Source organism: Taudactylus pleione, unplaced genomic scaffold, assembly GCF_031769625.1.
Source record: "Taudactylus pleione unplaced genomic scaffold, aTauple2 ptg000038l, whole genome shotgun sequence".
Taxonomy (NCBI): Eukaryota; Metazoa; Chordata; class Amphibia; order Anura; family Myobatrachidae; genus Taudactylus; species Taudactylus pleione.
Window position 1 is genome coordinate 4,779,687 of NW_028284440.1, and position 17,693 is coordinate 4,797,379.

At 39.8% G+C, this 17,693-nt stretch overlaps 1 protein-coding gene across 1 annotated transcript in view; it reads left to right on the forward strand.

Annotated features, from left to right (window-relative positions):
• Positions 1-17,693, forward strand: part of LGR5 (leucine rich repeat containing G protein-coupled receptor 5) — a 197,427-nt gene that overhangs the window by 62,272 nt on the left and 117,462 nt on the right. The window contains exon 2 of the mRNA XM_088452470.1: positions 6,006-6,077. Coding sequence (XP_088308596.1) covers positions 6,006-6,077 — 72 coding nt within the window. The remainder of the gene's footprint in view (positions 1-6,005; positions 6,078-17,693) is intronic.

Below are 17,693 nucleotides of genomic sequence, written 5' to 3' on the forward strand. Positions count from 1 at the left end.
AAAAGTGGTCTGGGTCATCCCACCACTGGGTAAGTGTGTGTGGTCGTGCCATCAGTAAGAGATATGCCATATAACCTGGATACTGGCCTAGCATGTTTGATATTGACACAATGCAAGGTGTGTTTACAATTGCAGAAAGTAAAATGAAGCTAATGCTTGCCCTATAATATACCTCCCAGCAATTCAGATTCACGAATCAGGTCTGGGAGATTGGCCCCATCACAGTGGGGGTGTGACTGCTTTAAAATTGTGGCTCACCCATGCCCCATTTAGTGCTGGAAAAGTGCTATGCTGCCACTCACCTCCCTCCCAAGCAGCAGTTAATTGCTGCATGCACCAATAGATCTTGTAGTATTCCTTATTGTTACTTTCTGCCTTTATAACATTGTTATCTTCTTCAGAGGTTTCTTTCATTATTTTCTAGTGGGTAATGTATATTGGTGCTTTAAAAGCAAGAATGACAGAATTGCAAATTAAAGCAGTAATCTCCTTTACAATAGAGAATATGAGCAATGCAGAGTTGGATGCAAGTCGGTTATAATAACACCTGCATTGTCTGCAAGGAGAAAATATGCGGATAGTCGCCCAAACGCAGAGTTGTACACATCTATGTGACCGCACAGCCGCTATCTATGCACATTAGTTTCATAGCCGTCATCTTTAGTGTTACGCACTTGCACAAGCAGAATTCTTAGTTCAAGAGATCCATGTGAAAACAGATGCATCCCTGCATATCCACAACTCTGCATAGTTTGCAGTTCCGTTGACATGGCCACGCAGAATGGTGCCTATGTGCATACACCCTGTTATGTACCAGTTTTGCCCCATTAGCTGCAAGAGGGATGTATTTGAGTCTAAGTCACCTGTAGATGCGTGCCCTCAGCTCCGGAGCATGTGTAGAGCGGAAATAACACAAAATCCTTCTGTAAAACTGCGTTCTGCCCCTTGATGTTTATATGGGAATGGGTATATAATGCCGGCTGTCGGGATGCCTCTTGTCAGAATACCGACAGCAGCATCCCGATGGTTGGTATCCCGACAGGGGTTGGGTAAGTATACTTACCCTCTCCCCTTCCCTCCCCTAACCCTAACCCTCACGGCCGCCGGTCTCATAACTACATCCCGTTTATATGCTTATAGGCTGCATGCATTTAAAAATAACACAATACAATAGCGTTGTGTGTTCAACAAGCTGTATAAGGGTCCTTATTTGGAAAGCAGGAAGGGAAAATAAATGAATCATCGTACAGTACCCTGAAGGGTAAAGATAACATTCAGACAGAAGTCTTGGAAAGTGCTATGTAGTTACAGTGTGACAGTGGGATTTGCATTTAATATACTTTTTTTTAACTTTGCTTTGTCATCAAAAGTTATTTTGATTTTCTAATGACCCATAAAATGTTGCTGTTGGATACCCATCACTGTCATATGCTTTAACTTTTACGTCAGTGTTTCTAGCCAGTTCCAAATACTAATTCCCCATATGTTAGATATTCTGTGGTATCTGGGCAAGACATCTGACACAGGAAAATCATTTAAAGTGCATAATCTGAACACTATTAATATGAATCTGGATATAATAATTTGTTTGCAGAATACGTACGGCATACATCTCCCAAAAAGGAGACATTATATATTCCATATATGGTACTACCTGGTTGGCAGGGAGGAAGATGAGTAGTCCCCATGATTATGTATTTGTATAGCTCCCAACATTGGAAATGTTGAAATTTGCGACATTGGGGGAGATGTATCAAGTCTTCTAAAAAGGACAGGTGGAGAAGTTGTTAATTGCAACCAATCAGCTACTAGCTTTTATTTTATAGAATGTACTAGATAATGCCAGAAGTGCCAGATGGCCAATCCGGCCCCGAACAAGTGCGTGGCTACACTACTGGTGTGACCTAATCATTTTGGGGCAATCCATTCTCTTAGGGGAAGGGACACACCTAGCATATGTGAAGTATTAGTCCTCCATCAACCACTACCTTAAAAATAATTGCATTGCCACATGCACCAGTGGAAGATGAGCAGGATGTACTTACCAGGATGTATGTATTACTGGCAGTTAGGACAAAAAATCCTGTCTGGTCGGAGAAATCCTACCGTGAGGCCAACTAGGTGGCTGGTCATCATCATGCTGTCATGGTGATGGGCCTATTTTTCTGCTGAGGCCTGGAGCTTCTGTTCCATCTGCCATATTGTTAATGTGGCCTGAATTCTCCTGTATAGATGTCTCAAGCAAGTGACTTGTTCCTATTGAAATAATAGCCTGCAGTCTAATGAATATTAGCTTACCCCACAAAAATGGCTGCGTCCACTGATTGTAGGAGAGGGTTACAGTGTAAATAAAAAGTCCTTATAGTGCCATTTTGAGGCTTCTCGGGTACCTCCTAGGTGAGTCAGCTCTCAGCTTATACATGTGCTGTTATTATGCAGTACACTAATTTGTAATTATATGATCCAGAGTCAGTGCAACTATTAGGTAGCAATAATTATCTTGGGGTTAGCGTTGGGCGTGGGCCCCCCGGAGTTGCTCTGGCTGGGCCTTTTTCAGGGCATCACTACTTAATTCACATAGATACTTTTTTATCACCTTTCTATTTGTTTGTTCATTATTTATGTAATTTTAATTCTTTCTCATTATATTAACACTTATTTATTATCTTTACACATCTATACTTTACACTTCACTATCACCTGTTTTCCCTTTTTGTGTGATGCCCTGGGGATGGTCCTTGGCTGGATTATTTTGGGGTGCCTTGCGCCTCGGACGTGAACCCCTTAATGTTAGAGACGCCGGTATAGAGGAGCCTTGACGTTGGCCCGGCGCTTAATCATATATTTGCAAATGTATGCTACTAATACCTCTGAATTTCTATTATCATGTAGGATTCAAGTATTTTTGTTGATATTGCTGCAGTGTGCTGGAGGGAATATTTATTTTTTCTGTGTTGTGGTTACATTGTATCAAGCCTTACCAAGTACATTGATTACATTTCTGCACACAGATTATATTTTGCGTAATTGTTTTTGACATTGCAGGGAAAAGTAAAAATACATGACCTGCTATTATTCTACACATGACTCAAACTTTTCTGACAGTATAAATATGCACAACCACCAACAGGTGACATTTTACTAACCTCCCCCGTCCAATAATCTGAATTTACGGGGCTGCTCGAGTTGAATCTTTTCCAGTTGGATACATTGGTCCTCAAATATAGAACTGCCAAATTAATCCAGTTCACCATTTTAAAAAGATAGCAGAAAATTGGTCAGTGCTATGGCCAATAGCAGGGGGACGGTCACAAGGCTTATGAGTAAACCTCCTGCTAAGCTCCCACCCAATTACCCACATTTTCAGGTGGGACTGTGAGAAGAATCAAAAGAGCTCTGGGATAAATAGCTTTGTGGTCCCTTGGTAGGGGCAGCTAGGGGATAGTGCAGCTATCAATAAAATCTCAATATTTTCAACATAATCCTACATTAGGGACCTCATTCAGAGCCGCTCGCAAAAAGCGAGCACTCGCTCTGAATGAGGGCGGCCGCTTTTCTTTTGAAAGGCGGCCTCCTGGCCGCTCGCTAAGCTGTGGGTTACCATCCACAGCTTTAGCGAGTGACTAGGTGATAGCCGCGATGGTCAAGACCATCGCGACCATCGGGGCTTGCGACGAGACCCTTGCGGTAGGGTCTCATCTACCGCAAGCCCCAGGTAGCTTCCTGCTCTAACAGAGCAGGAAGCTCCCTACTGACATCACTGGTGATGTCAGTAGGGCCGCCTACAAATGGCAGGCATTCCTTCAGCATCGACAGCCGCCCCTTTTGTAGCGAGCCCCGGAGCGAGTGCCCCGGAGCGAGTGCATTTGTCACTCACTCCGGGGCTTGCGCACGCGCAGTGCGAGCGCTGCACGTGCGCAGGCCCTCACCATCGACCCGCTTCCAAGCGGGTCTGAATGAGGTCCTAGGTACACTGCAATACAAATGCTGGAATGACTTAGGGCCTGATTCAGAGCCGGACGCTATTTGCACTCGCTCGTTCAGAAAAAAGGGGTGGCTATTCAAATGAACCGTTCGCTCTTTGCGGTCTGTTCACGCCTCTAGGACTGAACGAGCGAACAAAACTTGCGGTCGTTTTTTGGAAAACTACGCCCCCTGGCCGCTCGCATCCTATGTCATGTCCGCTATTTATTAGATTAATCGAGTACATCGACCAGCGTATGAACTGCTCGCTATTCTTGTGGTTGGTTTTTCCTACCGCAATCATGCGAGCAGTTCTGACTATAAAATAACCCAGTGACGTGGTCAATGACGCTGTTGTTTTAATTATGCACACCCATAAAATGCCCGTTTTGACCTTTAAGCACACCTGCGTTCTGATCTCCACTCCCCGTTTTCAAGCACCTTCCCCTGTTACCACCCACATACGCCTCCTCCTGTCACTCAAAATAGCAGGCATTCGCTATTTAGCGAACAAACGATTTTCGGCCGCACTGAGTGGTTCGCGCATGCGTATTACGATCCGTACGCATGCGCAGTTGTGCAAACATCGCGCGGAACAAACGAGCGGCCGCTTGCGAGCGGCTCTGAATCAGGCCCTTAGTCTTGCATGACCAAGGTGCTTTTCTCCCATCTCATTTTAATAGTCATTTCATTATGCAGATTGACCAAAAGCAACAAGACTAGAACATGTATTGTAGCACGTACACTTGTGCACATTAGTATGTATATACACAGACGCAATAAAACTTTATCTGCTATAAGAGTGGAAGAAGGTCATTGTAAGCATATGCTGAAATACAGATAAATGTTTTTGACCGTCTGCTCAGCACTAACTGCAGTGGAGCAAAGCTCATACAACACAACGTTGCATTACTTGTGCTGTGTCACTCACACTAACTCACTTCTGCATATCTGTCCATAATGAGCAATTATTTTGCTGCTGGTATAACTACTTTAAATGTGTTGCTTGAAAAATATAAATATCGGGTAACTTGACGGTGTAAGATAAGTAAGTAGGGATTTGTCTAGTTACGTGTGCAGAAATTAGAGATGAGCAGTTTGATTTTTGAAAACTGAACACATCCAAACTTTGGGATTATGAGTCCGTTTTCCGGGAGAGACGAGGCCAGGGTTTGCATCGGCGGATGCAGATTCCAGGCCTCTTGCGTGGCCAGGCACCGGCCAGGTTGCGGGAAGCTTCATCGCCCGCAGCCTGACCGAAGGAGCAACCATCGTGACCATCGGTCGCAGTGGGTCCGATGGTGATCCCAGCCTGCGACATCGGGATTGCAAATGCAGCAAGGAGGTTTCTGACACCACCTGCATTTGCATCAGAGATGGACGGATTTGCACAGATGCTTGTTTGCAGCTGTGTAAATCTGTCCATCTTTGGACGGTATTCAATTGTTTTGCCCCTTTACGCGCCCGACAGGAGCTATTCAATTGTTGCCCCTGTCGGGCGCAATCAGCTACCAGCGCACCATTTCAGGTCGCAGCCCCAGGGGGGTGCGAGCTGAAATGGGTGAAGTGACCTGTTTGGGTGCCCAAACAGCACTTTTTGCAATCGCGCCCAGCACATTTTACGTGGCTAAACCCGAGCACTTTGGGCGCGATCAGCGCAAAAAACAGAAACAGTTGAATAGCGTCCCGCTAACTCCCGTCACTTTAGACAGGAGATTGGACGCGCTATAACAATTGAATACCGCCCCGTGAATCAGGTCCTGAGTTACATTTCTGAGACTGTGCGTCTCTGTGCATTCATACTGTGGAACTTTTTAGTGACTTTAACAGTTAAAAGTCATTGACCATTTTTGCGAATATCTTCATGCGTGCGACTCAAAATCTGGCCCTTTGTCTTGTATCGACCGGGACCAGCTGCCATTGCTGCAACAAATATTGCAATATCACTGCCTACAACTAAATATATATACCAGTTTAAAAATGTTTTAAAGTTTAAAGCGTTTTAAATGGATTACTAACATAATTTCCTTTTTTTCCTACAGTGATCTCAGTATGAACAACATAACCAGACTGCCCTCTGGCACCTTGCACAACCTGCACTACCTTGAGGAACTGTAAGTATTTATTTATATTTTTCAAAATTACAGGACATTTTGGATCCTTATTCTTATGTGTTTTTCTGGGGCAATCCATATAGAAGATTTCAGAAACTGTCAGCACTAACATAATAATCTGACAAATGTGAAACACGTGTGAATAAAAATATATTTTGCTTTGTAGGGGAAAAAAGTGAGGGGTCTATTGGTTTTTTGCAAGCAGGGTCTCAATCATGCAAATGTACATTTTAAAACACAAACTGGAAGGCTTCTTGGAAATACTTAAGCAGCAGGATATTAAAAATGTCAGTGCTTGGTCATGTTTATTAAAATAGACAGTAAAGTTATAATGAAAAACGGTTGTTCTCATTTGATTGTGTCAAGAACAACGAAGAGCAAGTTTTATGACAGCATTATTCAAACTAATTGCTTTTAATAAAGACTTTCCTCTCTATAAATGTGAATTCAGTAGAGCCCCATGCTAATTTTATATAAATACACACTTATATACTATACTTATAAATAATTTAAATCATAAACTATAGAACTGGTGCCTGCTGAAACTATATAATATTTTAGTACTACTGCATAGCTCATAGGGAATTATGACTATACTGCTGTTATATGTAGTATTTAACATTTCCATACACTGTCTATGGTGGTATTATTCTGATTTTACCTCTCCATTGTACCTTAACACAGCATATACAGTATAGTAAAGTTATAGCGTATCTAGACTCTATGTCTTTATTTACTTATTTTCAATTTAGTCTCTAAAGGAAAAGGTTTTTTTTAAAGTACGCGCTTTATGACAGAAATATATCTTACCCATGGGGATGTAGTCGGCATCCCTGCGTGCGGGATGCTGATGGTCTGAATACCGGTGCCGAAATCCCAACAGGTTGGGATCCCGGCACCAGTATTCCGACCGCCAGCATCCTGAAGGTTAGTATCGGGGTGTTAAGGGGAGGTTAGGGTTAGGTAGTGGGATTAGGGTTATGCATAAGGGGATTTAGGGTGCGGGTAGGGGGAGGTTAGGTTTAGGTACTAGGGGGAGGTTAGGTTTAGGCATCGAGGAGGGGGTGTTAGGTTTAGGGTGGGGGAGGTTAGGTTTAGGCACTAAGGGGGAGGTAAGGGTTAGGCACTGGGGAGGGTGACTTATGGTTAGGGTAGGGGTTAGGGTAGGGGTTAGAAAAATACTTACCGTTACTTCCTATGGGTGTCGGGATTCTGGCTGTCGGGAAGCCGTGGTCGATATTCTGACCAGCGGCATCCCAACAGCCGTGATTTCATACCCAACCCTTACACATGGTATATCCCAACATTTATTTACAACTACTGCAGACTGACATTGCTGTCATACATAGTGCTGGTACATGGCACAATTATACTGCAACAATGAGAAACCAGATTTAAAAAAAAATCGCTTCCTCTTATATACTGATTTGTACAATCTGGCAAAAAAAACTAATATGTTACACAGAATGAAAGGATAATCAAAGTGACATTAAATTCACACTCCCAGGCATATCCACTTTTAAATTGGGTACACACTAGACAATAATCTGGCAGATCATCTGAGAATTTTATGATCGCCCAGAGAATTGTATAATGCATACACTGCGCACGTACAGTCTCCATTTATCGCAGATAAATCGGTGTCATGTAATCAGATAAATTTGGTAATGATATTATGAACATCTTACAGTGTGAATGGTATGACAACCAACTTGTTGTGGATGTAAATCTCTATTAAACTGTGTACACATTGTAAGATTTGCCAAATAATGGAAATGACCAAATCATTTTTCGCAGACTAAAATGATCCCAAAATTCACCAATGTACAGCATACAAACTATCCAAAAATTGTTTAGTTCTTAATGATCGCTTCAATTCCAAATGGTCTCATTTCCATAGGGTAATGCTAAATAATACTAAAACATTACCAAAATTTGGTTTGGTTACAGAAGTACACAACCTCTGGACGTGGAGAAGCAAAAATGTAATGTCTCCCTTCCATGGGGTTTATATCTTCATAATTTCCTTTTGAAAGATAAAAAAATAATGGTTAGTAGGGCCAGTGGTGTTGCCCAATGCGCCAAACACTCCCAGAGATGCTGGGCTGCCCCCAGAGACTCTCCCCACACTGCCATCTCATCCACAGTGACCGGGAGCCGGGTCCTGCACTGTGACGTTATCGTGCAGAGCCTGGCTCCAGGCTTCCATCATTGAGGTGTCTTTCCCTCAGATGGCGCCACTCAGTGTGGTCTGCACCCCCCACAATCCCCTAGTGATGCTACTGAGTACGGCCTATAATGCAACACATGGGGCAAATGTAGAGCCTGCATCAGTGTGCGTCCCGCATGTCTGCCCCATTTTTTGAAGTGTCAATAATTTAAAAAGACAAAACCAGTGGAGGTTTTGCTTTTTTAATTATTCCTGGTTTAAAAAACCTGGCAGACTCACTTTACGTTTCCCCTTATGGAGTTAAACAACAAGTACAGCGTGATGCTTTTCAGATACTATCATATCATAAGAGTATCCTTGAGAGTTATTTGTCATCTGCCAAGTTTTTGAGAAATGATAGCACATAAGATTGAATAAACAAATGATCATCTTTGAAACCATAAATTATGTTCTACTGTACTGATATGTTGAATGTGATCATAGATCTAGACGGCGGATCCGCCTAGATGTGTCCAGTTAGTTATAAAAGTAGTCCTGATATCTTTGCTGTAACTGAGTGATGCACATGCCTGTGATTGTGTACAAGAAGATATCAAATATGAATTGTTTTATTGTCTCAGTTAATTTGTATTCAATATGGATCATTTTCGGCATTAAAAGCCAATCGCTAAATAAGATTGTCTACTATATACAAATAAAACATTGAGTGCTCATCTGGAAAAGTATAAATTGTCCTAAAAAGCCAACGTCCATCTAATATCCAGGCACAAAGGGAACTAAAGAGTAAGTGGTCTATGATCACTAGCTTGTAGTACTCATATCTGTTGGATATTTCTCATTTATGGGTCTTCTATTAAAAGAACTATACAGACAAATATAGAGACTGATGTGACATGCTATCTATTTAGTAAACCAGCCATGTCACATGGCAATAAGGCAATACCTCTGTCAGGTGCCCCACTAATGTATTATAGAAAAGTAGGCACAGGGAGGAAAGAGAATGCATAGTATTGATTTTTATTCCATATTTTAGTACATGTGGTCCAAGCAGACTTATGTACAGTGCATTATCACAGAGGCTCATGTGAATAGACCAAATGTGATGACCCTATCACATTTTTAATACATCAGAAAGGAATCCTTATGATATGTAACATTACACATGTGAAAGGGACAGTGGGGAAAAAAACAACATATATTGTCTCTCTGTTCAATGGGCGAGTTAGAATTTTTGGCTTTCAACAGCTTTATTATCCATTCAGTAAAAAAGTTGCAGCCATATGTCACCCTCCATTACATATTGTATGTTTTCATATCTATGTTTGACATTACTGGTTACTAAAAACTGTTCATGTAAACATTTTCAAGGATATTCTCTCCTAAGGGTAGATTTACTAAAGCTTCTAAAAAGCAGCCAATCAGATTCCAGCTATCATTTCTCTGTTGCATCCTAGACAATGATAGACCGAATCTGATTGGTTTCTATGGATAACACCACCACTTTTCATTTTTAGAAGCTTTAGTAAAGCTACCCCCTGGTCTCTAGCCATATATCTATGTTAAAATAATTTAAATCAGCTTGAAGAGATTTAAATAAATTTTGTAATATGTACATAGCCAATACTTCAAGCTTCTGTAGTTAATTACTAGAAGATAATGTTTATCTCTCTCCTGCAGTGATGGAATGCCAAGTGCTCTTTGTCAGTGCCAAGCATTACTAGTTGTCAAAGAATTATTAAAGATCTAATAAATAGGACAGGAACATGGCTAATATAAATAATACTTTCCAACTTTATTAAAACAGTTTCAATCAGATATGAATCAAAATTGTTTTACATGTTCACTTCCTGCAACATATTCATTCAAGTTTACTGGTCAGTTTAGGATCATGTGACCATTGTAGATAGACATATATGCTGGGAGTATTAGCATTTAAATATTCATAAAGGCACTAACCAGGGTTTTCAAAATGCATACTCCCACATGATGTCACATCTAAGCCAATACTCAATAACTAAACAGAGCAGTATATGGGGTCTATGTACTAAGCCTTGGAGAGAGATAAAGTGTGTGGAGATAAAGTACCAACTAATCAGCTCCTAACTGTCAGTTTATAGGAGCTGATTGGTTGGTACTTTATCTCTCTCCACTTTTTTCTCTCTAAGCCTTAGTGAATAGATCCCCATATGACAAAATCACTCATAATTAAGACTTTAAACACAGTATAGACATTAACAAGACACATCTTTGCTCTGTTACAAAGTTAACATTAGAAAAATAAAAAACAATGTTAACAAATACAAAATTCACATTATGAAGCTGATGAAGAGTTGTACGCAGTTGCTTTTGCTATGAGTATCTTGCATGCATGCTCTAGAACCATGTGTGCGTAGCTATGGACGATGCAGTCATACGCAATTCAGTGTCATCTCCATTGAAGACTGAAGGGACATAACTTGGCTGTAAAGCGATATTCTGATCTAAGAATTGCTCACTGGGGGCATGTCAATACAATTGCAGGATGTTGGTAAATATATGAATACTTAGTACTGTGAGCCCAATGTAGGAGCAGTTACGGCCAACTTGCATTTAACTCTGCATGGACCCCTATGGATGGAAAGAAAACTGTACAACCCCATTAGTTAAATATTATATCCCCCACCATTTCAAAATGAAAAATATATGCAGATAGTAACTAGAGATGAGCAGTTAGGTTTTGCTGAAAACCGAGCACACCCAAAACTTTGGGGTTCCAAGTCAAACCATGTACCGGCTCGGCTCACTTTTGGGGATCCGAGTAGAACCAAGTCCAGACTCGGGTCTTCTCACAAGTCAGATCTCGGATCTAAAAATCAGATCTTACTTATTTAGGATTGCATTTAAGTCCCTCCCTCGTGATTTAAGGTGCTGTAAGATGGTCAATGTTACATGATTTTATTTGGTTTCATCAATTTTTCAAAGAAATGAAAACATTTGAGGGTGGTTTTGTCAAAACTAAAACAGGGGGTCCTCGCACATCTCTAATATTAACGCACATAATATAAGTCCATATTGGTAAAAATACAGTTTCCATGTATAGAAAACTTTCGAGAAGTGTATTGGGTATGTCCATGTTATCTAATGTCTACAAAACTGCAGCAGCATGTTGCTGGAAGTTGATTTCCATAATTGGCATTGGAGCGGTTAGCTCCATCTGTCAGCAGCAACAGTGATATTAGAATAAGGTGGCCACCTCTATATACCAACCTGGGGACTTTCACATTACTAAAGCTGGAGGAGTTTCTGATAATTGTTATTCTTTACACACGGATCCAGATTTTTCTAGCGATCTTTATACAAGTGCTTTCTGTATAGAGGATGTTAGTTCCTCAATCATCATTTGGAGGAACTACTTATTCCATAATTACTTTCCATGCCATTTCATGATTTCATGCACTCTAATGATTTTTGGACACTTTAACAGTATTTCAGTGATTCAGTGCTGATAGATAGATAGATAGATAGATAGATAGATAGATAGATAGATAGATAGATAGATAGAATATGTTATAGGTTTTTATTTATTTACACATTTTGTGAGAATTGTCTATTCAGTTATATACATGTAATTCTTTTTATTGTGTATTTTATCAAAAATACAGTTTACTTTACATATCTACATGTATTTTGATATTTTTATTTTTTTTTGCCATATCGGCTTGTGCCTATCTTATATGGCACAGTTCCACACCAACATTTCTTTTTTACTAGGTTTGTTTTTCACTGGACATATCCCTTGTCCCTATTTTTGAATTTGCAGCTGATTTTCATTTATATAAAAGAGTGGATTTACCAATATTTATATATGTATTTATACACTCTTTATCAGTATTAGCGCCTGGGTATTCTGTGTGTGTTTCTTAAAAAATTTAGGGCAAGGTAGAAGTTCTAACCAAAGAACAAAAATAATGATATAAACTAAGATCATACTCATAATGTAACACAGAAACGCATTGAATAGTAAACTAGAAACTATTAACTTTGTTTGCCTTATAGAATTACCATTTCCAAAAAATGTCTAGTAAAATAAAATTCCGTTCTATTGCAGTTGATGTGAGATTTATGCTCTCCAAGCCTATTCTTAACACTTCTTGTAATCTTTCCTATATAAACTTTTCCATGTGGGCATTTGATGGCATAATCACATGTACAAAACTATTTTAGGCATACACAAGAAAACTTATTCAAATGTCCAAAATCTTAGGCATCGGGCATACTGGTAGTTTTTAGGGTGAAGAAATGTGAATAGATAAAAACTTTTAAATTAATGACCCAATTAATATAAAGAAAAAGAAAAAAAAAAAAAAAGGTGTCTTTAATGACCAATATACAACATCCTAGGTTTGGATTCTGTAACCATTGATGATAACAAATCCTCCAGCTTCTTAGAGGCGATTTGTGACCTAATTATGGATATAAGTTGTGCTGAATAACCCTGTTGTCTGACTTTGAACTACATTTAAATGAGACATTTACCAAGCAGCAAGCATCAGAGCAGCCATCAGGGGGGGACTGCCTGGTCTAGAGTCCCGGGCCCAGACAGAAATGGGGCGCTGGTGGCAGCGTAGTGGATAAACGTTGGCGGTATTTTCAATTTGGATCCGGCCGCAAGCTGATCGGAACTTGCGGTCCAGCAGCTAATCAGGGGAGGCTGCAGCTGTGGCTCCTAATTGGCTGCCGGTCTGCAAGCTCCGATTGGCTTGCGGCCGGTGCTAAATTCAAAATGCTGTTGCTTGCCCCCCGGGTCCCTCTCTCTGTCCAGGTAAATTTGAGCGGCATGCCTGGAGCAGGAGCCACAGTCCAGCAACTGCTCGCCAGTGGGCAGAGTCTGGGCCAGGAAGAGAGCAGCCGGGGAGAGAGGGAGCAGTAGCTTTGTGGGCGGAGTAGTTATATACAGCTGCCGCATGATGGTGCAGAGGAAGGACGGGCAGGAGCAGGACAGGCTGTGGGGATCCCACTTTCCATCCAGATATTCCTGTGGTGGAGTCAGACCAGGTACAGAGACTCCCACTCTCACGCTGTTCACACCTTTACCCTCACGCTGCTCACCCACATTATCCACAGTGATGCCCACCTCTGACAAACTGGCTCCCCACATAAGGGCCCTGCCTATTTTGTCAGTCCGGGGCCCCATAATTTCTGATGGTAGCCTTGCCAAGCATTGTAGTTACGTCTGTTACAATTCTTTTGACTGTCATAAACTGTGACATTAGCAGTATTTGTTTCCCGGACTGACCAACTTGATAGAAGGGAGGGTATGCTGGAACTTGTAGTTTCACAACAGCTGGAGAGCCAGGTTATCCAGCCCAATTGCTTGAAATGGTAAAACTATGATACACAAATACTGTAGCATAGTCCCATAAACACATTTTGCAAAAAAAATGTATTAGCAATGTATCTGCTTACAGTAGGTAGTAACCACAGATCAAGAAATGTAATTAAACTCATATAAAATGTAATCTCAATTTTAGATGCATTGAGAAATCCTTTAGTACTTCAACAAAGAAAAGTAATAAATTCATCGGTTACATCCATACCATAAGCATGTTATCTATGTAGTGTTGCCAGCGCAAGCATAATCATTAAACAGCGATTTGTTGTAGATGCCATTGTCTTCTAGTTGTGTCACAAAGACATTTGGCCAATTGACCCCATGGCCAAGCCTCTAAACTGTAGGTAGAAAGAGTCATGAAACAAGACATGATCACTATGCTATCTTAGCTGTAGTAATTGCATAAAAAGTTTATTCTGATTCACAGTTCATGAGCTTGAATTCTTTACCTAGGGAATGGAAGCATATGTACAGCATCGAAATTCATCAAGATGCAATGGTTAAGTCGTACTGACAATTGATAGACAGGAAAGATTTTTGGTACATAACATATTTTGTTGAGACCCTATCTAAGAACCAAGCTCTCTCCTGGCACATTAGTCTTTCCTAATGGTCAAGTAGAATTCTTATGGATCTTTGGCAAAGTCTAAATAACAGGTACCAGGGAACTTCTCTCTACCAACACCTTTTGTAACTGCTATGGCTACTATGCTAGAAATCTCTGTAGGGTAAAAATAGGATCACTATCAAGTAAACAACAGAACTGGTAGGCTTACCGTCTGCATGGGGTATTTGCCATTTGCTATTTGTTTATTAATGGTCATTGTGTTTATTACTGCATGTGTTTTCCAATCTGTAACTATAGATATGCATTGAATAGTGAATCTATATCAGCCTTTTTTGTTAGTTGCCTACATTTATATCTTAATTTGGTATATCATGCCTCAGTATTCTTGAAGATGAGTTACATTTTAGTGTTTTAATGGCTCAAAACAATTATCTTGTTTCTAACAAAATTGTAATAGCTACAACATGATATTATGTGGATCATGACAGTGTCTGCCAGCTAGGTTCTCAAGTTTATTTATGACATTCCTAATTCTTTCTTTTACTGAAGTGTTTTGTTCATATTTTAGAGCTATTTAATTATAGGTATGAGTTACTGTGCAGTTTTACTCAACCTTGTAGAACTTGGTGACCTAGATGTTGTATTTGACATTACTTTGCTGTTAGACACATTTTACCTTGAGAAGAAAAAGCTTAATTCCTGAAATGACAGTTGACAGAATATACAAAGAGTCTGCTACTCCAGCTAGTGATTACAGATATCAACATTTCAACCTTACATGGCTCACATTACAGAGATCTATTTGATGTCTATGTGCAAAACCCCCCAAAAAATGGTGCTGCACTCTTTTAGGACACCTTTCAATTATGATATCATTTGATATTTTATATACATTTTATATACAGGCCAACAAATAGTCAATGGGAAAAAGGTAGTGCCCACTAGGATGTATAAACCTAGTAATGGTGTGTGATCATTATACAAATAGAACTTATCTATGAAATAAACATATGGAAACAGTAATTGGAATTAAAAAGGTAGGCTATATATTTAAAGATAAACAATTGAATGGTGGCAAGAAAGGATGGCCCCTAAACAGTGCAGCCCAACAATGCAAACTCAACAAACAAACAAGTGCTGCATGGTGGGCAGTATCCGCCCAGTGGGTGCCAAATCAAATCACTAGGGTACTAAACTCAAACCTTCCACCATCACTATATCATCCGAAGATAAAAATTTACTGAAATCATTCACAAATTTCTGAAAACTGCTAATCGATTCAACAATTTGACAGTATAGTTTAACCACTTTTCTCTACATAGGCGGGGTGCATCCAAGCATATTTTGTGGCCAAACCTCCGAAAATGAAGTTTTCGGACATTTGCCTACTTACCGCATTTGCACCAAGCTCCAGAATGCGATACATTCCTGAGCCTGGATGCGGATCGCGTTACCCAATAGAAGCCTATGGGCTTCTGTTCACAATTGGATCACTCCCAGCACAACCACCCTCCCTCCCCTCATGGCGCATGTGACAATACTTGACGCATGTGAAGAAGGAACTCCTGGGTTCTAAACCCCGAAATCCTTCTACCGCAAAGGACAGCTCTTACCGTGAGAGCTGTTCTTTGTGAGTTAATTCCAGCATTAGTAAACGCCGTTATGCTTGTGACGAGTGGCGAGATGCATCGCATTCAAAATGCCATGTGTCATGCATCCCGCCCTGTGGGTGATGGCACTAATATGAAGGAGAACTGGGAAGAAAGTTTTCAGCTTTAGCTGTTTGCACTTGCACTATTGTTTCTGCACTTCATAAAGTCTATATTAGTAAGATTCCTAATTTATCATTCAAATGTTATTGTAATGTATTCAGTATACTGTTTTGATTGATTGTTTATTTATTGATTTTCAACAACGTATGTATTTGAGCAGAAACAGACATTTATAAGAGCAACTATTTTAATTACAATTTAGACTAAATATTTCTAAAGTAATTTTATGTCATGCATACTTCTGTATTTATAGGAATGAAACAAGGTATTTATAAACAATTAATTTACTGTTACAGTTGGATCATGGATTCATGAATATTAAAAAAAAATTGAACCACAGCTGTTCATTATTTATTGTCCCACTTAGATTCAAGTGTAAGCGAATATCTCTACTTTATCTGTGTGGAAAAAAAAATATTTGGCCTAACTTCTCTGAAATACATTAAAATACTTTGAACCACAGCTTATTTGAGTATGAAATTAGGTGTTTATAGAAACACCATTTCAGGGGGGAAGTTAGCATAAACTATAATCTGATCATTTAAATCACAAATAATACAACATTAATTTGAATAAATTAAAAAAAAATTAAAAAAATATGAGTTAAATAAAATTATAAACTATACACAATCATGTATTGTGCAGTTGTTTGTAGCCAGAGTAGAACATTGTTCTGTTAATTGAAAAAAAAATATATATATTTATATATATATATATACACACAGTATATTTTTATAAATGCAAATATACCCAACATGTATCAAGCTTAATAGGAGCACATGCATATAAAGGGTATTGTTTTCAAAACAGTATTCATACAAAAACACAATAAAAGCTCTAGTTACTTTGTGAATCTTGAACATGTGGAGAAATGTTTTGGGATGTCCATTGTTGGTTTCCTTTTATAATTCTGGGTATTTTGACATTTCAGGGAGATAACTTTGTTTCTCAGTTACAATTGCTCTTGCAGAACCAAACACAGGTCAGGACGTTACATTGCTGCCATTCCCATAGAGTTTGCTTTTCAAATAGAAAAACACCGTAGTCCCCATTACTAGTTACTGAGTGCACTGCAGGCAATATCTCTCTGACCACCTACATTCAGCTCTTCAGCTCTGGGTAAATAACAGTGATACTAAAATCATATGGGAACTCCTGTTTCTAAATAGACACCCAATTATCATACGTAAAAGAACGTTATCACACCAGTGTCTCTTGCCACTGTGGCTGTAATAGATTATTACTCTGGGTTGCTCATTCTAAAAGAACGTTATTTTATTACAAGTGGGAATACAAAAGAAACCCTAGTTTTCATCCCAGCCTATATCAGCAGTTGTATTGCAGGTGTGTCACTAACACCAGTACAGTGTTTTGTAGGCCCTGCAGCAGAAATGGAGCATTCCTGTTTGTGTCCCTCTCATATTCTATACAAATCTATGTTTCCTGTGTTTAAACAAAGCGCAGATATCCTGTCTGATAAGAAAGGCACTGAGAAGAAAGGCTGTGGAAACAGGCAAGGAGTGTTTCTGATAGTAACTCAAGCCTTGAAAAACTGCCTGTAAAAAACTTGCCTAAGCGATCCGAGTATCTGTGAAGTCTAATGGAGAAAGCCAAAAGAATACGCTGCCAGAAACAGTTGATCATTGTTCAAAGGGGGACATATCCACTTTCTTTTGAGATATTAAAGAGTTTGTTCTGCTCACACAAAGGTAGGGCAGAGCTGGCGCCATGCCAA